The sequence below is a fragment of the Phalaenopsis equestris genome, unplaced genomic scaffold, assembly GCF_001263595.1.
Source record: "Phalaenopsis equestris unplaced genomic scaffold, ASM126359v1 Scaffold202527, whole genome shotgun sequence".
NCBI lineage: Eukaryota > Viridiplantae > Streptophyta > Magnoliopsida > Asparagales > Orchidaceae > Phalaenopsis > Phalaenopsis equestris.
Window position 1 is genome coordinate 338,113 of NW_018222222.1, and position 27,457 is coordinate 365,569.

Here is a 27,457-nt window from a genome sequence, read left to right on the forward strand (position 1 = left end):
ATTACTAATATTGACCTTAATTTCTCTTTTTATTTCAATTCTGCATTTGAATTGATTGAATCATTACTCTATTTATGAGCGAAGGTGGCCGAGACAAGGTTCCGAAATCGTGTCCAGGGCTATGTAGGAATATGGTGCTGCGTGATGAATAAAGATCCAGGTCATATATTTTATGACATGTACTGGGATGAGAAACCTGATTGGAAACCAGTTCCAGGTTTGAGAAGTTGAACTTTTACCTAAGTTGCTGATTAAATTTTATTTAGCCCATGCATAGAGAAAATGGCAATGATATCGGCAATCACACAAGCATCTCGATATTCTCTTGTATCCGGATTGGCAAGAAAGCTTGCATCTTTCGAAGGCATTCGCTCTTATTTGTAGCCAAATTTTGTAACGTGTTTTTGTTGTTCCAATTATTCTTCTTCTTCTTCTTATTATTATTCGTTTAAGTGTTCCGCTTACTTAGATCACTCAGGTCCTAGAAGCGTACTTCCAAATAATCTGAAATTGTTACTTATGATTTATGAATAGTGATGAGCATGATTCAATTCGAGTCATCTTTTTTCTTCTTCTTTTTTCCATTATCCCAATTATGTAGTAGATCTTACGATTGGGTAGTGCCACGTGCGTGAAACCTAGAAAAGAGGCAAGGAGATGGGAGAGGGAATCAAAATTGTGAAGTCGAGAGTGAGAGACTTGTTTCTGTCTGTGTTGGTTTCAAATAGGAAGCAAAGAGGGAAAAATATTAGATCAGGACTCCGAACGTAGAGCTACGTACTCCGAACGTAGAGCTCCGTACTCCGAACGTAGAGCTACGTTCGGATTGCAAATCTACTCCGAACGTAGACGAACGTAGAGCTACGTACTCCGAACGTAGAGCTACGTTCGGATTGCAAATCTTAGGAATATCCCGTTGTGTTACAAGAATATTCTATTTGCGTTATTTGTAAAAAATGAAGTGTTATTCAAATATTATATGATGTTATTCGCTTATTTTGCGGTATTATTGAAATATTCTCCTGCGTTACTTGATTTGAGGCTGTATTATTTGACATATTCCTCGTGTTAGTAGAAATTGAAATAAGGAGAATATGCCGAATAACAAGCCCCAAATCAAGTAACTCGAGGAAATATTCCAATAACATTTTAGCCCCAAATCAAGTAATGTGGGGGAATATTCCAATAACACCACAAAATAATCGAGTAACACCATATAATACTCGAATAACACTTCATTTTTAACAAATAACACAGATGAAATATTCATGTAACACAGCGGGATATTACTAACTATTGCAACTTGAACGTAGTTTTACGTTCGGAGTCCTGATGTAATATTTTCCAGCAAAGATAGGGTAAGTTCTGGTATTGGCATGCAAACAAATTGAGGCGAAGGAAGAAGTTAATGGGGGTGTAATAAATTTGGGTCATTATTTAAGGATTAAAAACATTTTAGGTGTTATATGAGTAAAGGAGCCAAAATTAAAGTCAATTTATAAAGAATTTCTTATGGATAAAAATCAAATCAAGTTTAAAACCGTCTTAGAAAAGTTGTTCTTATTTTAGTTTGATCTTCTAATTCAATGTGCTTTGGCCGGCCTTATATTTTAATGCAAGCAAAAAGGCACGCAAATGTTTCCGTTGAATTTAATACCTAAGCTAAAAACTTTTCTGTGGTTTTTTTAGTGGAGTAGGACGGGGGATTGGATCTTATGAGGAAGTTTACATAGATACCACAAAATTCATTTGTATTTGCATATTGGCACCTAAATTATCAATATATAATCAGATATATGCAAGCATTAATTAAATAACTAATTAGTTTTAATAATGAATTCTAATCAACTATAAAATTTTATTAAGATAATTGATATTTTAAAATTTTAATTTATTATCTAAATTGATTTGCCTTGGTAAACTATTGATTAATTAGCAATATTTAATTATATACATTATAACTTAATTAATCTCAAAAATATTATAATAAAATATCTCAAGCTTATAAATTATTAAATTAAAAGAAAAAACAGACATTCTACATAAATTTATTTAATAATATTCAGAATTTAAGCTACAACATTTACTACGCATATAAACAGCCCCTAAAACAAAAAAGATGTTAAAAATTAATGATGAAAATACGCTCTAAATCCTACCAAATCCAAACATTAAACCTTGATACCTAAATGAAGAACCCTACCTGTAAATTGATTACAGAGAAGAGTGGAATCAAAGTTTCTGATACATTCGCCGGTAAATTTTGGCACCTTCCAGTTCGGCATGTATCTCCCTCTCAGTGCGTATTCCAAATGGATTATGTCGCAGCCAGCCTTCTTCATCACATGAAAAACTTCCATCAATGGCGTCGATATGTTTCAACACATCTGCTTGTTGGTCAAGCTGATCTCTCATGTCCACCGCCACTTGAAGCACATCCGATTGCATCAAAACCTGCATGCAGCTGGAACTTCTGTCATTTCATTTAAAAACAAACCTCCTCCATGGATCAAAAATTAATGGCGAGCAACATAAGAAAATAAAGGCGAATAGGGGAGATGGATGCAGCAAAGAGGATGATACATTTGCTCGCCTCCACCGTGGATCGGGGGCCATGAGTTCCAGGTCATGCGTACGCCATCTAGACTGTCGGGATCAGGAGGTGGGGCGGAAGCTTCTCCGTCCATATATATGTGGATCAAATTTAAATTACTCAACAATTTCAATTAAGTTGAGAAAGAGGACCAGTATAGTGTACAGACTATTTGTGCAGGGCCACATAAGTCCAAAAAATATAAGAAAATCACGACTTTTTTTGCCCAAATTTTTTAAGATATAAGCCAAAATAAGGAAAAATGATTACATCAGGACTCCACATCTAGAGCTACTTGCGGAGTCCAGTCTCGAGCTGACACATGAAAAGCTGAGGCCCACCTGCATAAAAAATGAAAATAAGACTAAAAACGCGCGACCCGGCTTGACCGAATATTTTCTCGCATTATTCTGAATTTTTTTCGGGTTATTAATGCGTGTTATTGAGGTGTTATTCATGAGAATATTTTTGCGTTTTTAATGTGTTATTGGTGTGTTATTCATGAATAACGCCTCAATAACACAGCAATAACAATTGAATAACACAAAAAATATTCAGAATGACGCGAAATGAATATTCCTATAATACGGTCGAGCAAGGTCGTGCGTTTTTAATGTGTTATTGGTGTGTTATTTGTGTTACTGTTGTGTTATTGAAGTAATATTTTTCGCGTTATTCATGTGTTATTGATGTTATTTTTTAAAGAACAATAATATCTCAAAATCAACTCAATAACATATCAATAATACCTGAATAATGCGAAAAAAATTCAAAATAACGTCTATAACACAGTCGGGTCGGGTCGCGCGTTTTCATTCTTTTTTATGGAGGTGGGCCCCGACTTTTCACGTATCAATTCTAGATTGGACTCCACAAGCAGCTCTGCATGCGGAGTCCTACTGTAATAATTTTTCCAAAATAAGCCTGCTATTAAAGTACTAAAAGTTAATGATGACATATACCATAAAGAAATGATTCTTTTAGGAGTTTACATCTCAAAAACTACGCGAGCCTTGGTAACAAGCAGCTTAGCAGCTCCGACGAACTCTCCCTGTGCGCCAGCAACCGACTGAAAACAAAAGGAGGAGACGCGGCTCTATCAACTAACTGAGTAAGAGAGACTTGCAAGAAACATAAGAAACAAATGGATGAGGAGAAGGAGAAGAAAGAATAAGAGTGAACTTACGTGCACTTGAATGACTCGAGCAGCATCTCCCATTAGTGAAAAGTACGGTGTTGCTCATACAATTGAGCGGCTCGAATATGAGCCTCACTCCTACATTTATTTTTTATGTGAAGGAGGAAGATGTTATGTGAAAATAATGTGAAAATGAAGAAATTCACACAATAATAATAAAATGGAAACGATTTATATGGCTCGGCCTAAAATTGCTAGCCTAAATCCACGGAGAGGGAGATTTCACTAGCACCAGATGGAGAGAAAGAAAAAAGCTTGGGGTGAAAACTTCCAACAGTTCTAACCATCATCCTCTCATGAACCCTAAATATTTTTTTATAGAGGATTACGGTATACAAATAAATAAAGCCTAAAGACCAAATTACCCCTAATTACAAAAAAGTAAATAAATACAACAATCTTCAAATCATCTCTTACTTTCAGTAAGTGAGATTACCAAATGAGCTCGAAAGTCAAATTCAACTGCACTAAGATGGTCGTCTACATAACCCCCATCCCGAAAGAATCAAGTCTCGCATAGTTCTTCAAAATATCTGACTGGGCTCTAATGTTCACCAAACTCCTGCACTATGTGAATTTTTGGACTGATAATACCTTCATGAGCATGTCTGTTGGATTCTACTCATCAATCAAGGTTTAAATAAAGTGATACCTCACATCAATGATGAACATGACGAACTAGATTTGTGGCAAAACATATTGCATTATGATTGCCACATAACACAGTCTGAGACTCCTGACCAACTCTGAAGTTATCCAATAGGACATGCATCCATATCACTTTCTTCATCGCCTCTGTGAATGTCATCTACTCAACTTTCGTAGTAGACAAAGCAGCAGTAGACTGAAAAACTAATTGGACCTCCTGCCAATGTGAATAAATAGTCTTTTGTAGATCTCCGCCTATCCATATCACCTACATAGTCTGAGTCAGTGTAGCTTACACACAAATTTGTAATAGATGAATGTCTCTCAAGCACCAAGCCAACATTAATTGTATGCTTAAGATACCTCAAAATACTCTTTACACCCTAACAATGTTTTCTTATTGGATCATGCAGAAACTTGCTAACAACACCAACTGCTTGTGCAATGTCTGGTTTACTACAAACCATGACATACATCAAACTACCCATTTCACTAGCAGAAAAAACTGATCACATATATTTCCTTTCCTGACCATTTTTAGAGCACTGATTTGAACTCAATTGAAAGTAAGATGCAATTGATAGATTCAGTGTCTTGCTCGAGTCATCAACCCCAAATTTCTTCAGCATCTTCTGAATATTAGCTCCTTACGAAAGTCAAACATTTCCAGCTACCTTGTCCCTAAGAATCTTCATCCCAAGAATCCTGTGAGCTTCACCTAACTCTTTCATTTTGAAATGTTTGAACAGTTGATTATTCATCCTATCACCCTCAATCTGACCAGCAGATATAATTAATATATCATCAACATATATAAGCAAGTAAATGAACTCACCGTTGGCCAACTTTTTGAATATGCACAATGATCATACTGGCTCTTTGTGTACTCATGTTTCCTCATGAATTGATCAATTTTTTATATCATTTTCGTGTTAACTGCTTCAACCCATAAACAAACTTTTACAACTTGCAAACCAAGTAATTTAATGCTCTATATCCAGTCGGTTGCATCATGTAGATATCCTCTTACAATTCTCTGTGTAGGAATGCAAGTCTTCACATCAAGCTATTTCAAGATCAGAAGGTGATCTGCTACAAGTGCTAAGAGAACATGAATTGAGGGATACTTGACCACTGGGGAGAACATCTCATCATAATTAATCATTCTCGTTGCGTAAAGCCTTTTGTCACTAATCTTGCATTGTTTCGCAAATCAGATTCATGAGATCCTTCTTTCCATACACTAATTTGCACCAAATGGCTTTTACTCCCAGAGGAAGTTTCACCAAACTCCTAGTATTAATCTTCCGAAAAGACTCCATCTCTACACTAATTGTCGCTGTACAAAGATCACAATCTGAGCTCTCTATCGCTTTTTTGTAGTGACAGGATATTTCTATTTGCGACCGAAAATGCAAATGCAATGTGATCCTTCAACCAAGTTGATTTTAGGACATTATGGCAACTGGTCCTACTCCCCAAGCAGAAGTCTCACCCTCAACATCTTCCACTTCCTCCCAAGCACCATCTCTTGAGCTGCAACTGAATCAGGTATCGAAGTCGAAGTTAACAAACTCTATGGAACAAATGGAATTGCATCAAACTCCAATTTCTGTTGCATATTTTTGGTCCCAGTAGAACTCTTCACATGCTTTAAGTCTTGATTTTTCAACAAACTTGCATTGTCAAATGTAAAATCTCTGCTAATTAAAGCCTTCATTTCTGATTGATCAAACAAATTACGCCCTTGACTCCAAGCCTGAAACCACTGAAAATTGTTTTCATTGCTTGTGATTCCAATTTATCATTCTGCACGTAGAAATAGGATAACCAAACACTTCAATGTATTCATAATCTTTAGTAGGATGCTCTGACCACATCTCTTTTGATGTCTTCTTCTCAATAGCTATAAAAGGCAGACGGTTCACCAAGTGATAGGCATAGACTATGGCCTCAGCCCAATAGACACTATTCAACCCAACATTCGATAACATTACACCGAACTTTCTCTAATAAAGTCCAGTTCATCCTCTCTGCCACTACGTTCTGTTATGTTGTGTTTTATCCCAGCTCTCTGATTCTTGCAAGAATGCGTCTGAAGTGTATTTGCCCCCATTGTTTGATTTAATATGTTGGATCTTTTTACTAGTCTAATTCTCAATTCACTTCTTCCGAGTTATGAAAATTTCCAGTATCTAGCTTTTGCGCTTTATGGTGTACACCCAAACATAACTGGAGTAATCATCAATAAAAGAGACAATGTATCTCCGCCTGCTGAATGATGTTGTCTTTGTTCGGCTCCAAACATCTGTGTGAATATACTCTAAAATATTTTTTTGTACCGTGGATGACAATACCAAAAGATACATGTTATGTCTTGTCAGATACACAATATTCACAGAAACCAAGCTTGCAAGTGCTCGCTCTTTCGATTAATCTTTATTTCAACAAAGCCAGAAGTGAAACATCTTCAACATTAGCTAGTTGCAAGTGCAACAATATAGTAGCTTCAAAAAAATTATAAGCAACAAGAGTCATTCCAATCACTGTATACCCTAAGATAGTATATATTGTGATAACAAACTCCCTTTATAAAAACTATTACTCCACGACATATCCGCAGAACACCTGTTTCAATAGCTACCTTATAGCACTTGGACTTTAAAGCCCCAACTGACATCAAATTCTTCATAAAATTTGAAATATGTTTAACATTAGTCAGCTCCCTCACAATACCATCATGCATTATGATAAAAATACTCCCTAAACAAATAGTGCAAGTTTGATCGTTGCTCATAATCACTACGCCGATATTCAACTCCTTACACGTTTAAAACCATCCTCGATGAGGATAAATTTGATAGGTAGCACATATGTCCAGAATCCAGCAAAAATAATCCATAAACAAACGGTTAGAAACTACAGATAACGATACATTTGAGTTCGCCTCTTCACATCATTCCACAATAATATTGGATTTCACCTTAGATACAACTTCATTTCCCTGCTCATTCAGCTTCGAGTAATCTTTCTTCCAATCACCAAGTCTCCAAACATGATCTCACATTGATTTTTCCCAAGACTACAGCCTCAAGACTTCCCCACTTTTAAGAAGTGTCGTCGCTGGCTCTAGTTCTCGAAAGGGAGTCAACTAACAAATTAGTTAGATGTGTACTATTACCCGAAGTAACCAAAGTATCATCCATTAGATTCCTGAGCTTAAGTAGGTCTCTATTCTTCTTCTTCCTCTTGGATGTGTAAGCTTGTCATTCCTCATCTGATGATTGGCTCATCTGATCAGTGGATTGGTCCAAAGGTGGTCGGACAGGTGTAGGCTATTGCACCGCATTTGCCTGAGTAACATTAACATCTTGTTTGATCAGATGAGGTGGTAGAAAAACAGTAAAAATATTGCCACCCGTTACATCAGTGATAAGTTTTAGGGCAGGTAAAACTTCTGTCGAATCTCCATCATGAGCATTGTGTGCAGATTGAATGATTGACATATTACCTGCGAGAATAGTGGCATCTTTAGGGGTATCCTTTTGATGATCAATAGTGTACTCTGGTTTTAGATAGATGAGAAAGATTAAAAATAGGAATGTCCGTTTTGAGTGGCTTACCATAAGCTGAGGCAATAAAACACAACACTTTTTGAGTAAAATAGTGAAATTTCAGGCCAGGGAGACAAATCCAGACCGGAACGATTGACGGTTTCGTCTGTGGGTCAAAATCCATCGACCTTTTAAGATCTTCATTTCTCTGTTATCAATCTAAATTACTCTTCTAGCAAATAAGCGCGTATAATCCTCTTCATTATTAAGTTGAATAATGATGTGTCTTCCATCTAGAAGTCCAATTTTCCACTCCTTAACACGGTGCATAAGCTCAATATCCTTACGAATAAGGTCTATTTTGGGATTGACATAAAGAAATTTCTCAACCAAATTCAGACGACAGGAGGAAGCAAGTTGATTATATTCAGCTTTTGTAAAAAAGATAGCAGATTTCCCATTCTTCCTTTCAGGTTTCTTGATGTCCTCCGCCAACTCAAACGAAAAAGGGAAAGAATACGATTTATGAGTACCTGAGGCATGGTCACCCGCAAGTGCAACAACATATGTTCGGTCCGAGGCCATCACGAAAGTGCGGCTTTAGGACAAACGTCGAAGCTACAGCAAAGAACAGAGCAGAGGAGACCCCTTCTTTTTCGAGCACAGACAACGAAAGGGAACAGTTGAAGCAGACGAAACACAAGGATGCAGACAGACGAAGCAAAGAAGATGAAATCTCAAAGTCTTCGAGGCAAATGAAGTCACAAAGTCAAGGCGGGCGAATCAAGAGACCGAAGCAGGCAAAGTCGACGTAGACGAATTCAAAGCAGACAAAGTCAAACAAACGAAGCACGACGAAAGAGCAGGCTGCGATCTCAATCCGGCGTAGAGGTAATGAGGGCTACTCAGATCGCCATGAAGACGCGACGGGAGTAAACCCTAGCAGAGACATCGCAAAAGATTCATTTTATATATATATATATCCCTCAAGAATTTCATGATGCACATGAATCTGGAGGTGGTTATACCTTTATTAAAAAACTAAAAAATTAAAATACTAAGAAGAAAGAATAACAAACCCGCTTTATTTCTCACTGATGAGGAAACAAGTATATTGGCTTCAGCATGTAAATATACTATTGTTAGAAAATTTCCATATGGAAATCCCAAGCTTGAGATTATTAGAGAGCATTTCGATTCTCTTAAGTTCACAGGGAGTTGGAAAGTTGATTCACTAGCTGGCCGTCACGTTCTCATTCAACTCTCAAATGACACAGATTATACACAACTCTTTGCTAAAAAAAGTTCTCAAAATCGATAATCGCTTTATGAAAATTCTGAAATGGACAGTGGATTTTGATCCTAAATTGGAATCTCCTATTATCCCGGTTTGGGTTAATTTTCCAGGGCTCAAAGTACATCTCTTTAATTAAGAAACCCTTTATACATTGGTAATTGCTTTTGGGAAACCGCTGAAGGTCGATACTCCCACGCTTGATACAACCAGGCCATCTGAAGCTTGTGTGCTTGTAGAGCGCGACATCACTCAGCCCTTTCCATGGGAGATTTGGATTGGCTCCCCTCATCAGGTTTATTGGTAAAAGATTGTGATGGGACCTCATCCCCAATACTGCTCTCACTATGAATGTTTGTTCATAGTTCTTCATCCTGTTATCGGTTGCATCCCCATCTACGGTCGGCTGTAGTCCCACCTCCTGTTTCTCAACACATTTCTGCGGAGGTTATACCCTCTTCCTCTCTGCCTGTGATACCTACTGCTATGCCCATGGCGGATACGGTCCCACGGCGGATACGGTGCAAAATGGTTTGTCTACTAATATTGTTTCGGAAAATGTTTATAAGGGTCGATTGTTGGAGAAGAGTCAGGTGGTTGCCCCTAGAAGGTAGGACGCGGTCACTGTCCCTTCTTTTACTGGAATGAACATACTATCCTCTCAGGCTCTACCTACCGTGGAGGGTGCTCAGGCTCCCCTCTATGAGGTGATTGAAGATAGGGATGAAGCGAACATTTAAATTCAGATGACGAAAAAAGTGTTTCCTAATACTAATTAGAAAGATTTAGAGCCAAACACAAACTATCTTATTGCTATTAATCAGTTGGTAAAACTACCTGTTGAGAGAGTAGGTGTTTCCCAAGTATTGGAAGATTGTCCTACACAAACTCAGGAACTCATCGCTGCAAGTGTCTTTCCTTCTACGGATCAGGCTGAACAGTCTTCAGAAGAAGAATGACAAGTTTACACTTCTCGGCGGAAGAAGAAGGCTGGGGATACTGTTCAATACTGTTCAGCTTGGAAACTCTTAATGAATGATACCTTGGTCACTCCTGACAATGGAACAACGCTTCACAGTTTGCTATCTGGATCCGCTCCAAGAACAAAAGGCAGGTCTAAACTGCCTCATCCATAGACACTTATTTTTTAATGTTTTCTTTCTTTGAGTCTTTTGTATCTTTTTGTTAAGATATCTTTGTACCATATATCGTGAGTAGGGCAACATCTATTGGACTCTCTCATACAACTTTTTGTATCCTTTTTTATTTCTATATAATCAGCCCTAGGGCTTCCATAATATCTTAGCCAAAAGGTCGAGAAAGATATGCATGTAAATATATATATATATAATGATTATATCTAAATAATAGTGAAGTTAGAAATTAATATGAAAGAAAAATATAAAAGAGAAAGAAGCTATTTAAGTCTAATGTGTTCTTAATAGGTAAACGTCAAGGACTAGATACTTCTTAGGAAAAGGTACTTGATTACATATTGTACAAGTGGCTAAATATGTTTTTTATTTTATAATAGTCATTTAAGTATTTAAATTTATAAAAGCACTTGCAGCAACTTTTACAAATTTAACATTTATTAAAATGCAAAATCTTACATTTTCAAACGTTAAGCAAAAGAAACAAATAAAATATAATATATGCATGCATATGTGAAGTCACCCGCAGTTGGTACTGACATACTCGCGCACGTTAACCAAAAATGAAAATATTTGCGTACCTTTTTAGTAGATTGGAAGATGTTAAACATATATTTTGAGTATAAGTTTAAAATGTGCCTCCCACTCAAAAGTATTGTAACTGAAATGAATAAAGATAACCGAAAATTGCTTTGTTTATTAATTCATTTTCACTGTTCAGTCTTTTTACTATTTACTATAATTTTACAAAATATTTTTAAAATGAGAAGTATTGTAGTTTAAAAATATTTGACCCGCTAGATAGTTTAACTTACACTTTAAGCTGCTAATTTTTTTCAAAAAAGATCGTTAAAGAATAAATGTACCCTAGAAAATTTATGCAGGTATACCAAAGAACACAGGATCATAGGTATTACATGACAGTTTTTATGTTTTGTCAGTTGTAAAATTTTAAAATCTGTATGAACTATTTGTAAATTAAAATTTGATAAAATAGAATAGAACTTTTATATTTTGAAATATATTTAATTATATGAATAAGTTGTCAATGGAGCTACGAGACAGCCGCAAGAAATCTGCTCGCAAGAAGAAATGTCGTCGCAACGGGAGATGACAGCGAGAGAAATGTCGTGTCAATGGAGATGAGACGACAGGAGCGCTCTTCGTCGACAAAAGTGACGACTGGGAGCTAACGAACTTCAAACAAGAAAGACGGGAGTTGCAGCTGCGTGAAAACGTCTTTCGTGGGAGACGCAGAAGAGAAACGAAGAAGCAAAACCCGATAAAATCACCGTCGGGAATCGCCATGAGGCAAAACCCTAGCAGAGCCTGCCTCTGCCGACGCCATTATATATATATGGTTTAAACTTATATATAAATATATATAATATATTATTATATAAACAATATATGTAATATATTATTATATAAATAATTATATAATTTTTTTTATTTCAAGCTAAAACAAGCCGAACAGAAGTGAACAAAGAGCTGTTTGTGTTCGGCTCGTTTACAACTCGAGCTTTAAAAACTTGTTCGTGTTCGACTCGTTTACTTAACGAACAAGCCGAACACGAGCTACATAACAAGCCGAACACGAGCTTTTTGCGAACAACGAGTTTTTTTGACAGCCCTTGTTACAACCCTATTGGATATTATAAGATGTTCAGACTCTAGTTTCAAAAGTGGAGAAAGATTATCACCAACTAATCATCATATCTTACTAGCAGAGTTAAACACCAGAATAAAACCTCAAGCGTACACCCAATGGAGCATTCAAGCTAATCTAGCCAAAGAAAAACTAGCTCAAAGTGGAGAGCAAATAGAGTCAACCAGCACTCTCAAATTTGTCATAGTCAGGAAGCACATCAAGTGCCACGGTTTTGAGCACAGTGCATCATAATGCCTAAATAAATAGGGAGCAGTTGAAGAAATGAATGATGACACGAGAGGGAGTGAAGATGTCAGAGAGAAGTCTCAACTTCTAGCTGATGAGGAAGAGATGTTAGTGATTTAAATTAAGCCCATAAAAGAGACTCCAACAAGATTAAACTTAGTTATTCTATGGAAGGTAGTAAATAAGAGAAGCCGATACCATAAAAGATGCAACCCATGTTGAGGGAGTCATGGATATCCTAATCGATAGCTTACCTCTTGGGTGATTGCGACTGAGGGTGGTCTAGCATGTCACAAATTTCATTCTATAGTTTATTGCTCCAGACAAACTTAATTATAAGATACACCTAACAAAGTAAAAAGGAGTGAGACAAGTAGGTTGCTCACTTAAAATGGTTAGATGCATGATTCGTGACAATATTAGCCTAAATATAGTTCTAGCTCTAGTTATGCCAAAAAATAATGACTATTTATACTATCAAGGCAGTTTTTGAAATGAAATATGTGTTTAGAATTGCATGCAGTGGACATGAGCATAAATTTTGCAATTGGATTGTCTCAGACATAGCAAAGCAATGACTTTATTATGGTGGTGGTAGATCGATTCAAAAATAAGAAAAAACCTCTTCTCCCAGAGAGAACGACATGGGAGTTACTAGGGCATCGCGAGATTTGACATCCCGCCACCCCAAATCAGCGAGATTCCACTGTTTTGTGAGATCGAGCACACCCACAATCGCGGGGTAAAGAAACCACGATGGTCACACCCTGTTCGCAATTTCAACAGAAAACTTGCCTTTATGGCTTCCATAGGACTTGGGGTTCTTATTTCCTATTTTTCTTATTTCTAAATTGGGTTTTTTACTTGAGGGATTATTTATATGTTATTATTTTTTGGTTGAAAAAACTTTTTTGATTTATTTGTGAGTTTTGAAGATTGTAACTCTCATTTCTACCTCAAGGAGTGTTGAATCTTTTTTTTTTGCAAGTAATGTGATTGTAACTTGTGCAATAATATATGGTGGAATCTCCTCGACGCTCGTTTCTCACCAATTACCCATTTGAGCTGCTGTTTTTAGCGGGAAAGCCGCTGAATGACACTTAGCCTAGTGCAAATGCTATCAACCTCGCATATTTTCATTCCCTCGTTAGTCCACAATTACTTCCCTTCTAAATTTACACCCAAAATACCTTCTAGAAACACTAGAACGGTATCAAGAAGCCCACTGACAAAGACACGAGTCTAAATATTCATTTGGGACGGTTGTAGTTGTTGTAAAAACAATTATAGGAAACATGGATTTTTTTTTGCTTTGCGAGTATCATAAAAAAATTAGATGAAAATTTTCTCACAACTAGCACACCCTAATATAATTAATTTTAAGAAGCTACTTTACCATTTAGGGAAAAAAACTACTTTATCATTAAAATTTGTGAAAAGTGGCACAAAATTCGTAGACAAATAGAACTGCCGCAAATCTTTTTGAGAGCAAAGTTGTGGAAAATATTGCCCAAATGGACCCTAAGACTCCTCTTTTTATGGTGAACCATAGACATCAGGTGAAAATTTTATTTGATTGCAAAATAACCGTTAAAAGTGTGGCTAGTAGATGGTCCTTAAGCCCAGCTAAATGGCAGTAAGTCGGGAATCTTGAAGATGGTAACGATGATAGATTGACAACTAGCAATCACATACCTGTCCTCCTGTGATCAGATTATTCAAAATTGAATCAACCAAAGGCTTCTGCAATACTCTTCTCTTATGATGCCTCTTTTTAAAATGGGGATCAGGACACTGAAAAAAACAAAGTAATTGATTTAGGGGGATATAACACAATTCTTATGCATTTACATATCTCACACCTAAATATTTTCATATTTACACACATAGCACTCAAATCATTAATATCGTATCAAAAATAGCACTATTATAACTTTTTAAAAAGGGAAATACACATTTTCATGTATAGGTTTAAAACAACAAATTGCTATGCATATAAATATGAAGTTTAGGTGTGAGAAATATAAATACATAGGAATTGTGTGCTACGTATGTAAATTTCTCAAAAATAAAATAAAATATGAATTAGAAAGTTTTCCTCGACATGCTCACCAATATTGTAACAAAGGCTAAAGGACCGGGATATGAAGACACCAATCTTTCAAAAGATATCGTAGCATTGCAAGATAAGAAATGGCTATCCAAAGAAGACTGAATAAGTGACCATCAAGCATCATGAACACTGTAGAAAAAAATGGAAACGATCTCACATGTTTCTGAGAGAGAGTTCTTTCGCCCAGAACTGACATCGTTGAACCAGCTGCACATACATAGACCACATATAAAAGAAACCAGAAAGAGCAAGAATCAGCACAAAGGCTTACATGGAATAATGAGATTTTAGAAGACAACAAGAAACAAATAGAGCAAAACTCAACAGATCCGTCTTATAGGTCTTCCAACAAGTAGCAGAGTTATCTTTCAAACCTTGTGCCGAATTTCCAGTCCCAAGCAGTTTCTTGAATCAGGAAATCTTTTAGCAAGCCAAATCAAGAATCTGCCACTACCTAGAGATGCTGGTTCTCTTAGGACATGGACTGACTATAGAGTAAGCTAGTCAATAAAAGAGCCATCGAGCACTTTTAACAAACTAAAAAGATCAACCAAAGTTGTCTTTGATATTATGCCAAGAAACGTTAATAAAAACTGGAACCAGATAGATTTATAGGAGACAAATATAAGCATAAGAACATGATGGAGGGAAAGGTTTGACAATACCAGGGTAATGAAACGCATAAAAAACAGTTTAAAAGAATCGATAAACATCGAACTCTTTAAGAAGCAACAAAAGGTTCTGTAATGAAATACCCAATAAATCAGAAGATAAAGAAAAATGATTCCTATGCTGCTACCATTAAACGATAAAAAACTGAATAGCAAGGAAAATAAGCCAAAGAAGTTATTTCTGTTCCATTGGGACACTGATTTGTTCTATGACAGAAATTGATAAATTTTGATCCAAGCTGTAAACGATCAAAGAAAGTAAAGGTGGTGGAATTCTATGTCTGACCAAATAGAGAGCACAAAAGACTGACTATTTCATAATAAGCACAACATAAACACCATTGAAAATATTCATCCATAAAAAAAATTCAAGTTTCAAACTAAAGGAGGTCCATATGTCAATACCACTTCCAATATCCACCATAAGAGGCAGCTTGGAGTCATTGAAAACGTCATCCCAGTCAGGTGCATCTACAGGTATCTGCATTTACCAAAAGCAAAGAAAAGAATAAGAAAACGCTTTAAAAAGCAAAAAATCTAGTTGACACGTAAGAAGGAATTGAGCCTCATAATACAGCCACTCACACTGAAAGAAGAACTAAGAGGATTCACATGTTGTCGAATTCGCACATGACCAACCTGCAACTCAACCAGCCATTGTCAAAGCCAAGCCATTGGCTTTCTCATAACATGTAAGGGTTGTATGAAAGACAAAATTCATAGAAAATTACAAATTATAATTTTTGAGATATTGTAAGGGCTCATCTAATTTTGTTTTAGATAGAGAAATTTGAATACAATAAAAAATGATGATTTTATTTTTCACTCATGTAAGCCTAAAGGCCTTCATTTGAGTAAAATTAAAACTGAATACATGGAATGTAATTTTAGTAGTAGTAGTTCTAGTGACAAAAGTGTAACTTTGGGTGATCAAATTATTAAAAGGTTTGAAGGATTTAGATATCTCGGGTTTGTTGTTCAAAGCGATGGTGATATAGATGGGGATGTTAATAGTGGAATTCAAGTTGGTTGGTTGAAGTGGAGGAAGGCTTCGGGCCTTTTGTGTAAAGTGCCGCTTAGACTGAAAAGAAAATTTTATAAGATGGTGGTGAGACCTGCAATGCTCTATGGCGCTGAATGTTGGCCTTTAAAAGAGAAGCATAATACTAAGTTACGTGTTGTCGATATGAGAATGATTATGCGGATGAGTGGCTTTACACTTAGAGACAAAATGCAAAATGTTTATATCTGTGATAGGTTTGGTGTAGCTCCAGTGACGGACAAATATAAAGTAAGTCGTCTTAGATGGTTTGGTCACATTAAACCTCGACCATTTGATGATCTGATTAGGAGAGTAAATGTTTTAGATTTGACTTATGTTAAGAAAGGCAAAGGTAGACCTAGGAAGACTTGGGCTTATTGTATAAAAAATGATCTTAATTTATTAGAACTAAGTCAAAATATGACAGTAAATAGGACGCAATGGAGAAAAAAGATTCATGTAACCGACCCCACATGGTGGGATTAAGGCTTTGTTGTTGTTATTGTTGTTGAGTGTCAAATAAAAATAATTTAGTTTGATAGAATTCTGAGTGGATTTGTAAAGTTTAAAATCAATTTAATTTTTTTTACTACATCCAATCAAATGATGAACAAAACAAAATTTAACCAATTTTCAAAACATGCTCTCCTATTGTAATCAATCAAATGAAATTGTAACTCTAAAACAAATTCAACAAGTTTGATTCTAGCAATTTTGTTAAGCGTGTCAAACTCACTACTTGTTTGAAGCTAATTTCAAGATGCTTGATGGAGAGTGTGAGAATAAAATGCTTACAAGTAATGGATTTGAGGAGTTTAAATACCTTGTTGTTTGTTGTCCAAGGTTAACTCCATTGCTTGTAGTAGATAGAAAACCCATTCAAAAATTAGTGATTAATTTCCTCTCGCTAGTGAGCGGAATCAAAAGTTTTATATTTGAGGCATTAGTAGAGTTTAAAGGGAAACAAACAGGCCAAGGTATTATAAACGGTTTCCCTGTCAGAACAAGGTGGAAATGATTACAAGTGGGATCACATGTTCAATGATTTCATCTCTTATCTAAATTTTTTACAAAAGAATACAGATATTTGTGTTGGAACCTATTGTAGTAGTGGATACACATCATCTAGAAAAGAGATGTGTTAGGGGAGAGAGCCTTGAGAAGAGAGCGGAGATAAGGAAGGAAGTAAGAAAGGAGAGAAGGTAGGAGAAAGAGGATGAAACTTTCCAAGGTTGTTTATCGATCTTCAAGGGAAAATCCTTACATGCGTTTAAATCCCCCTCCCATCCCCCTCCCCCTCCCCCTCCCCCTCTTTTTTATGGGCTTGTCTGGGATAGGCAACATAAAAAGCAACAAAAAATATATAAAGTACACGGTACATAGTACGACCTCAAAGGTAGAACGATATAGTCCGGTATGCGGCCTAAACGTCTTATTTGTTTGTGCAGCCTCTAAGGTATATTGTTGTCTATCTACTAGGTGAATCGGTGAAGCCTATTTGGACTCTGGGAGAACTCGTCGTTAGATCTATTCAAGGTGACTTGACAGATTTGTCGGTTATCCTGGCTAGCCAAATTGAAGGTTGGTCCTTTTGGTCGAACTGGCTAGCACAGCTCGCTTGGCCAAATTTTGTGCTCAAGTTATCTAGTCAAATTGATCGACTTAATATTATCTTAAAATGAATGTCGGTTAGAAGTATTTATTTATATATATTTGGTTCGCCGATCCTCTTTATCTTCTTTGACATTGAAGAAAAAATATGAGAATAAAAATTTAACTGTTTCTATCAATAATGTGTTTCCTTAAATTTATTTATGATGCATTAATTTCTTTGTAAATTATGACTCACTGTTCTTCTATAAATAGTGAGTGTTTCCTACGAGGGCATCATTGGGAAAATTACTTCTCCTATCTTCTAGTTTGTCTTCTTTCTTCGTTTTACTTTCTTCGATGGAGAAGGCTACTAAAGAGCGGATTAAGATTACCAAAGCAAGCCTCATTGAGAATATGTTCGGGAAGCACAAGAAGCGATCGAGACTCCCAAAGAGGGGACTCCCATGATACCTCATATGGCTGGCCTCCCTTCTTCTATGGAAGCTTTTCTTGGAACAAATCTATTATCTTATGGGCCTCTTCAGTGTGAGGTTTCTATTTCTGAAGCACTTTGTGCTTTGAAGTTTTGCGGCCTATTAAGAATATTTTATTTGAGGCTCTCGCCTCTTGAAAGGTGTTGGATGAATTTTGAGGCCCGAGTGACATATATGTTCCTACCAATATTGATTAAGGATAACAGGTAAGATGTATTGATATAGAAACCTTTAACAAATCTATTAGAAAGAGCTACAAAGAATGGAGGTTTTTTTACAGTTTGGTTGACTTTTAGTGAACTTATGAGCAAAGAGCATCTAAAGATCAACGTGCCCAGTCAAACATAACAAGCAGAATGAACTGATAGAAGTAGATGTTCAAAAAAAAGGAATTTGCTCTTAAAGACAGGGGCATTATGTCTAGTGAATTTGCTCCTTTTGTTGCTGAAATGTCAAAGGGGCAGGTGTAAGAGATGAGAGATGGAGAGAATTCCCATGCCGAAGGAAACAATTTTTCAAATTTCTTATAGAATATCATTTATTTTGAGAGTTAATAGTTGTATTGCCTCCTCTGACAATTTCTTCTGGTGAGCCAGTCCAATATTGAGACTATGTGTTGCAAATACGATGATATGTATCACCAATGGTAATAGTTCCAGCCACTTCGCTTCTTAAGGAGCCAATTCTAGAGAACTACATTGCCATTCAAACATCTCTTCAACTAGGCAAAAATAATAAAATTTTGGAAAGAACTCAAGAAATCTTAGTACAACTGAGCAAATGTCTGAACTAATTGACGAATTGTTTGAGTTAAAGAATTCACTTGACAAATTACAAAAAAGTATGGCTACAAGATGCTTTTGGTGTTTCAAAGTTTTTGGAGTCAACTCCCTCGAAACTCACTCGAACTGGTTCATGGTTGGCGGCAAATTTGTACTAAATCAATTAATAGAGCATATAGTTGAGTTTCTCGATAATTTGCTTCAAATCATGTATTGCAAATTTTCCTCGGGTGATAAACATTAAGTCTGCAGCATGAAATTGTCTTTTAATGAATGACAATTTATAATGAAGTGATTTTTTTTTTCTATTATTATTATGAGGTGATGTCCTTGAATTATCAATACTATTAAGTGCAACGCTTTAAGAATATAATTAATGCTTCATTTTTATCGTAATGCACTCATGGTCTATTATGTATAAATAAAAAGTTAAAAGTAAAAATTTAAAACCTTTACCTTTTTTGAAGAAATTATAAAGCTCTCTACCTTCTCTTTCGCCATCCTCCTTTCCTTTCAACTTCATCCTCATATATGTCAAGAATAGGTTTGGAATTCATCGATAGTAGTCAAGTGTTTATGTTTTTTGAATTCTCAGGACAATCCAAGCCTTCGGGCTTAAATAGTAATATGGCACAAATGAAGTTTTGATCCATTCATTAGAATGAATGCAATGAGGAAAGATGTGTTGGCCAACTAGACTTTTGATGATGAGCTCCTATTCTATTATTATCAATTCCACTTATATACCAAGTTAGTGGAGATGTTCAATTTCTTTGGATCATACCCACGTAAATGATGTCAAATTTGTATGCAGGCATCATGAGACCGATACTTTATTTGAGAAAAAAAAGATGCCTTAAAGTCTGTTTGGGACAGCTTTTTGAACCTTTCGCGTTTCAGACCGCACCAAAGTTCTGTATGGGAAACTGCTTTCTAGCAGCTACAAAATTTTTTTGGTGGGAAGATATTTTTTTCAATCTGACATGTTAAAGTACACATGTTATAAAAAATTATTGTCCAAATTTTTAGAAAAAATATATATTTATAATTCCTACCGCAGCTTTCCGAGTTGTTTTCTCCACGACAGCTTTACAATCACCTTTTTAAAAAGCTACAACTATCCCAAACAAGGTCTTAGTTATTGTTGATATTCCAACACTTTTTTACTGTGAAGGCATACAAAAATGAGTTTGATCTACTTTCAAGGACTAACCGTAAATTGATTGGAGAGCAAAATAAAGAATTGGAAGGAGAAGTATTGTTAGAACACGATTAAGAACTTGATATTATCTGTTCTTGGTTGGTGTACTATAAAGAAAACTTAAGATGAATTACTTAGATTTAACATAAATTTTGATCTTTTGATTGACAAACTGAAGTTCATTATTTATGATGATAACCATGATAATCCAAATCGACCAATGATGTATTAACGGAAGAAATTACATATAACTTCAATTGTGACCTTGGCTAAGGCTTTTGCTTCAATATATTTAGAAAAATAATTGAACATGATTGGGAAGAGCTTCTTCTAGCTCTTTGCAGATGGAAATCGGCCGAGCAGATCCATACTCCGAACTGCAAAAAGCCATAGACTAAAGATAAGTTGCAGTTTGTGACAAGATTATAGCTATAATGGAGAAAATTTCTGACATTTCTCGCATTTTCTAGATAAGCCTTGTGTGCCTTGTGAAGAGTAGGCCAGAAAGCCTTGTCTCATAATTTCATTTATTACTGTTATTTCCCTTAAACATTCACATTTTCTCGAGAGTGCCTCTTTTACATATTTGGCAAATGATTTTGCGCAACTTTGCATTTGTTGGGAGTTAATCTCATTTACTTCTGCTTTTCTATTTTTGGATGAAGTAATTAAAGAACTGGTATTCCATCTGAGCCTCCTAATTTGGATAGCAAGCTAGCTAATTGGTTTCATTCTCAAGAGATATTTTCTATCTTAAAGTATTTGAACTTTTCAAATTTCATTTCACTTTGAAGTGGTATTTTTATATGTTATCTTCTCGAGTTTCATATTCATCATTGACCTATTTCAAGATAAATTATGAGTCAGAACCTACGTGATGATGTTTTACACATATATCTTGAGTGAAACTTAAGCTTGATATGAGTATTCATCTTAATTATTGGTGACTACAAAACAAATATGCATGGAGTGACACAAGACAATGTCAGTTGGACTTCGAAGTATCCCAATGCCAGCTCTCAAATTGTAGCAAGCCCATCGACGATAGGGTCCATAAATATTTGTCATTGCATTGTTTATTCATCCATATTTGGCTCGGTGAAGTCAATTAGGAAGGGAATGAAGTGTATGCCTTGATGGAAATTCTTCGTACATAAGTGATATTAAAAACTTTGAGTTCAACCACCCATTTGAGTAATCGTCTGGGTGTTTTGGCTTGGCTAGAATTGACTTCAATGGGTACCCAGTGATAGCTTGTAATGAATGTGCTTGAAAGTAAAGATGAAACCTTTGAGCAAAAACAATGACTATAAAAGTGAGTTTTTCCATGATAAAATACCTAGTTTATGCTCCTTTCAATATTTTATTGGCATGATAAATGAGAAATTTCCTTCTATTTTGTTACAGCAAGATACATAAGTAAGCTTTTACCAGGATTTGCGCTACGAAGAAGGATTGAGCAATAGAAAATTTTTCAGCTAAATGAAAGCTTGCTCACATTCATCAAACTAGGTGAAATGCATTTCTTTTCTCAAAACTTCGAAGAAGATTGAACACTTATTTCTTGACTTTGAGATGAAGTAACTCAAACCGGCAAATTGAAATGTTAGCTTTTAAAGCACCTTAGTATTTATATAAGATGACATATTCAGAAATGCATTAGCCTTCTCCATATTCATTTTGATTTTGTCTGGGGTAAGCAGATAACCATGAAACTTTCCTAACTCTGCTCTAAAATCACATTTGAGTGAGTTAAGCTTCATGTTGAATATTCTTAATGTTTCAAAGTTTTCTTTTAGGACATTGATGTGTTGCTCAAGTGACTTCTACTTAAGATGTCATCCACATATACTTAAACATACTTTTTTCTATTTGTAAAAATTGCATCCATCATTCTTTGATATGTAGCTTCTATTTTTTTAAGCCAAAAAAATATTACGGTATAAAAATAAACATTATCTCTTGTGATAAATTTTATCTTTTTAGCAACCACTAGGTTCATTTTGATTTGATAATGGCTAAAGAAAGCATAAAAAAAACTCATGACTGAGCCGTCGAATGTCAAGTTGACTAAGACATCGATCATTGGCAATGGGTATCTATTCTTTGGATATGTTTAGTTGAGATTGGTGAAATCTACACAAATCATCCACTGGCCTTTGAATTTTGGTACCATTACCAATCCCTTATGAATTTTTTCTTTAGCAATTTCTCTAGAAATCCATTTCTAGTTGGTCTCTCCTTCTGAGAATTTTTTGCATTTTCTCCCTTTTATAGTCGATTCCTATCTTGAAATGAACCCGAGTCAGAGGGATTTATTATACAATTTATAGCAACTTTGAAGACATAATATTCAATTTTTAAGATGATGTCCTAATTTTTTTAGACATATATCCCAAACTTTGATGATATTAGTGCTTATAAGATTTAAATTCTAGCAAAAAAAATAAACAAATTGAGGATATCAACAATCATTATTAAGATTAAAAATTAAACTTTACGAGAATTAAAATAAATACTATATAATTCTTATGTAATTACATATTTAATGCATAAAATTTGATATAGTAGTATATTATACTCAAGTGTCACATTCACATTAAAAGAATATGCATAAAAAGGTGTGTTTTAGTTTACTATGTGATGTTAAACACTTGAGTGGTAAATAAGTAAATATTAAAGCTTAGGCATTAAATATATATATACATAATAACTTTATGGTATCTATGTAAACCCCCCTAAGAAAATAAAGACATATATAAGCATGTGGAGACTCATGATAGTATCATAATATTTGGAAAATGATTAAAATATTTTACAAACATATGCGTAATACCACTTTTCATCATTCTAAAACTATACTGATGGAAACAATTCAAGGCATGTACACATTTGTTTAACTAGTTTAAAATAGTTGTTTCTGACTTTCGCATAAAGCACTGAAAAATTAAGATATTTACAATTGTTTTGAGGAAAATAATAAAATCCAAAGACCTTTAAATGAAACATAAAAAACATAATTAAAATTTTTCACAAATAAAAGGACTAATGGCCCTAGTCATATTCTAAAGCTATACTGACAGAAAGAGGTCGGGGCGTTAGACACAAAATTTTTCTAAGTTCAAATTACATTTTTTTTATTATTATTACATCCAAGCAAACAATCAAATGTAGCAATTTTCATCGTTTTGTATAGCGTATTTCCTATCAGTAAGTAACAAAAAGGGCCCAAAGTAAGAAAAAAGAGTGACCTGAGCGCTTATTGATGAGAAAAAGAGAAACAGAGACACAGTCTTTTACCTGTCCGTCGTCATAGAGATTCTTGAGATTGAGATCGGCGTATTCCCTTTCCACTAGGTCGGAACTTGTGATTCTGCCATTTCCGTTGCCTTCGGGATCGAGAACCCTTGAGCAAGGCATGTAACATTGGTCGACCTTTCTGGGTTTGTCCAAGCGGGTCGTCATCCCCCAGGAAAAGTTAAGGGTCTGCGATTGGCTTGAAAATTTCGCAGCAAAGGTCGCTGTAGTAAGCGTTGCACAGCCTGCAGTGGCGCTCCATCCACGGGCAAGCATGCTCGCCTCTCTCGGGAGGATGGGAAAAAATTTGCTTTCGCGGAGACTTCCTTCCGTAACTGCAGGTTGATTTTAGGGGTTATAAGAGTAACTTTTGCGCTTTTGTTTTGTTTTGTTTTCATATATATGTTATAACCTCCTGAAATCCTCCCTGTAACATGTTTGCAGGTTACAGATGTACGTAGCTCTGCGTACGTTTTATGTACGCAAAATTTTTCCCTCGGGATGGGGAAAAAATTTGCATAAGTCAATGAGTACGCAGAGATGTGTACATAATAGGGTACACGGGCGTTATATGAGAGTTACATGGGAGTTACAAGTTGTTATAACTTCCTTGTAACTTTCGTGTAACTCAGCTGTAACCCGCGCTTTTATTTTATCCATTGAGATTACAAGGTTACAGCGGAGTTACACGGGAGTTACACGGGAGGTACAACAGGTTATAAACCCCTTATAATTCCCGTATAAATCCCGTGTACCCTATTATGTACACATCTCTGCGTACCCCTTGACGTACATAATTTTTTCCCCGGGATGGGATGTAGTTGTTATGGCCCTACTCTAGTCCCCTCTTTTAGTGCGGACCATATTGATTATACTTGGGCTCAACTAAAAAATAGTAAGCTTGGAATCGCGGATTACGTGATAATCACAAAATAATTTTGAAATAGTCTTCGCGGTTCTATTTCATTAACCTAAAATAACACCATCGAGATTATTTTAGGATTATTTCTTGGTTATTTCAGAGTTATTCAGGAAAAACTCGTACATTTCACTTCATTAACCCCTAAATAACTCAAAAATAACTTCTATTATTTCGGGGTTATTGAAGTGGAACCGTGGAGGTTATTTCAAAATTATTTTGAGATTATTTAAAGGTTATTTATGAGTTATTTTGGGGTTATTGAAGTAAAATATATGAGTTTATCTTCAATAACCAGAAATAATATTCGTGGTTCCACTTCAATAATCTTGAAATATCATCTACGATGTAGCACACGTGGCGACATAATATTTGAGTCCGTACGTAGAGCTACATCCGGAGTTCAGACATAAAATTTTTCCCTTTTAGAGAGGGTTGAAAATAAAGTGTTAGGAAGGGCACACTCTAGGAAAACTCTAATATTTAATTTTAGGATAAAATTTTTAAAGGGCTCGATTTAATAAGTTATATAGTGGATCGAAACCTACAGGGAAATTAATATACAGAAAGGAGCAAGCTCATCTTACACAGTTTTGCATTTAAAAAAAAAAAACGTTCCATACATGTAAGTTTTTTTTTATAAAAAAGCATGTACTTCCTGGGTTTAATATTAAATGTAGTCTAGGGCTACATTTTTCTCATTCGTACCCCTAAAATTTATGTTTGTTTCTCCTCTCATTCCACACTTCTCTATCTCTATCTCTCTCTTCGCCATTGGTTTCCTATAGTGTTCCCTCTTTCTCTATCTCTCTCGTTTCTCTCTTACTGGAACAACCTCGCTTCCCCCTCCCTGTCCTTTCCATCGAAATAGCCCCCCTTTCCTCCACTCTCTCTCTCTCTTTCTCTCTTAGGGTGTGTTAGTTTCTACTATAGTTGTAGAGTTCAAAAGTTGTTTTTGAAAATTTACTGTTAGGAATGTGGTGTTTCAGAAGCATGTGTTCTATTTGAAAATCACAGTTCTGAAAAGTGTTGTCTGTTGTCTTTTGACTAACGACTGTAATATCCCTCAGTAATATATAGAGTTCTATTCGAAAAACACAATTTTGTTTGAAAAACATAGTTGTTAATGTGTTGCATGTGGAATAAATTCATTGACAATTTATCAAGTTATTTTCACTCACAACACCATAAAGGAATTTAAGATGAACATTAACTGAATTTTCTTCCCTAAAAATAATCTTACGAACATAAATTTAACATAATATAATCAACATAAACTACATCTCAGAAAAACATACGAGTTTTTTTTGCCAAAAAACTAATAGTGGTATAGTTTATCCTCAAAAAAATATAAACATCATCAAAACAATAACAGAAGTGCTACAATTATAAAATCAAACAAGAGCAAGATCTTCACAAGAAATTTGAAGACTTTAAGATCATTATTCACCATATTATGAGATACATTTATCTTTTCATCACCTTGCTCTATTATTGCATTGCTCCGTTTATCTACCAATTGAAAAAAATTGCAATCTCTGTTCATAAAATTTTTTAGACATCTACAAATTTTTTTTTGTCGATATTATCACTTTTTTGAGTCGTGAAAACAACACATAATAGATTGTAATCACAAAATATTGGTTGAAGTTTCGTCCCCTTAGAGTACTTGAATAGTTTAAGTTCATTTTTGATATTATAATCTTGTACATTAATGAGAGTGGTGTCCTAACATGATTGGATTCACTATGTTCATTAATCTCATGTGCTGCTCTTTAAACTGGTTCATTTCAGATGTTGTCATGTTTTTGTGATTCTTGAGAAGTCCTAGAAGAACCACCCATTACAACAAACATCGCTAAACATAAGATCAAGTTTCTCCTTCAGCTCGGGTTCAATGTCACCATACCTAAATTTTTTAACATTTTACATGACCTTCCATTTTGAACAATCAGAAGACAAAAATAACATTTTCAATTTCTACATATACATGAAATAACATTAGTAGTGATTTAAAAATCATTTCACCTCCAATTTCTTCTTCTACCAACCTGTTAATGCTTCAATGGTATTTTTAGTTGGATCTCAACCAAGCTCGACATAACCTCTTTATCTCATTTGTTATTTAATTAAGTTATGTCATACAATATACCAGTTTTTTTCTTGAAAATTATTTGAAATATTTTTTCAACCTTCTTCGTTGCAATGGGTTGTAGGTTTATTTACTAGTTCAACCACTTTTAAACATATGTCACAAAAAATCATTTTTGCTTCTTTCTCACGCACGGAGGAGGTTGTGTTGTGTATTATGTTGCCTATATGGTAATGTATCTAATAGACGGATATAAGTTTTCAAATGTTATGTGACAATTAAAAGAGCATCCAAGCACTGTAGTATAATAAAATTTGCACAATTCGCCAAAGAACAGGACAAATTGGATGCCAGATTTACAGATAAAGGATATAGCCAAAGGTACATATGGCAATAATAATAATAAAATATGTAAAATTTTATACATCAAACACCTAGAGATTCATAAGTTCATTGTAAACAATCGAGTCTTGAACATTACATAAAAAAAATCATCATTACTATGTTGCTACATCTATGAATGCCTCTACCCTTCTCAATTAGAATATATATATATATATATATATATGGATAATTGGTCTTTGGAAGGTTGCCTTCTTCATGATCAAAATGTTCCAGCCTCTCCAATGCTTGTGAAGGATCTTTGGGAATATGTAAGTGGAATCTTACTCCAATTCTTCCTTTCTGCAACCCTTCTCAAATCTCCAATATTTTGAAACTTTCTGTAAACCCTGGAGTAAAGGATAGAATTGCTATAAAAAAGAACTTAATATCTTCTCAGCCTCCCCAACTGGTGGTGTATTGGGGTCATACAATCTGGAATAAATTTCTCACTCCCTCCATGTCATTTTTTATATGGAGACTCTTCTTAAAATTGATTCCCATTGATGATATATTGAAATTGAAGGGTCTGAG

The 27,457-nt window shown here is 35.2% G+C and overlaps 2 protein-coding genes across 6 annotated transcripts in view; one reads left to right on the plus strand and one right to left on the minus strand.

Annotated features, from left to right (window-relative positions):
• The window catches only part of LOC110036100 (arabinosyltransferase XEG113), a 37,409-nt gene extending 36,966 nt beyond the window's left edge, over positions 1–443 (plus strand). For both annotated transcript variants that reach the window (XM_020740459.1, XM_020740460.1), the window contains exon 13: positions 85–443. In XM_020740459.1, coding sequence (XP_020596118.1) covers positions 85–231 — 147 coding nt within the window. In that variant the 3' untranslated portion in view covers positions 232–443. The remainder of the gene's footprint in view (positions 1–84) is intronic.
• Positions 444–2,033: 1,590 nt separating this feature from the next.
• Positions 2,034–24,351, minus strand: LOC110036102 (tRNA (guanine-N(7)-)-methyltransferase-like). Of its 4 annotated transcripts, XM_020740464.1 has the most exons (9): positions 24,338–24,351; positions 23,535–23,819; positions 15,708–15,761; positions 15,528–15,603; positions 14,826–14,905; positions 14,609–14,658; positions 14,451–14,535; positions 14,034–14,132; positions 2,034–2,454 (listed from the first exon to the last, which is right to left on the minus strand). In XM_020740464.1, exons 2-9 carry the CDS (start codon positions 23,805–23,807, stop codon positions 2,233–2,235), a joined length of 939 nt encoding a protein of 312 aa, XP_020596123.1. In that variant the 5' UTR covers positions 23,808–23,819; positions 24,338–24,351; the 3' UTR covers positions 2,034–2,232. The 4 variants fall into 4 exon arrangements, with proteins under 4 accessions (XP_020596123.1, XP_020596122.1, XP_020596124.1 ...); XM_020740463.1 differs by lacking the exon at positions 24,338–24,351 and having other exon boundaries at positions 2,035–2,454; positions 23,535–23,877; XM_020740466.1 differs by lacking the exon at positions 24,338–24,351 and having other exon boundaries at positions 2,308–2,464; positions 23,535–23,877.
• Positions 24,352–27,457: the final 3,106 nt, after the last annotated feature.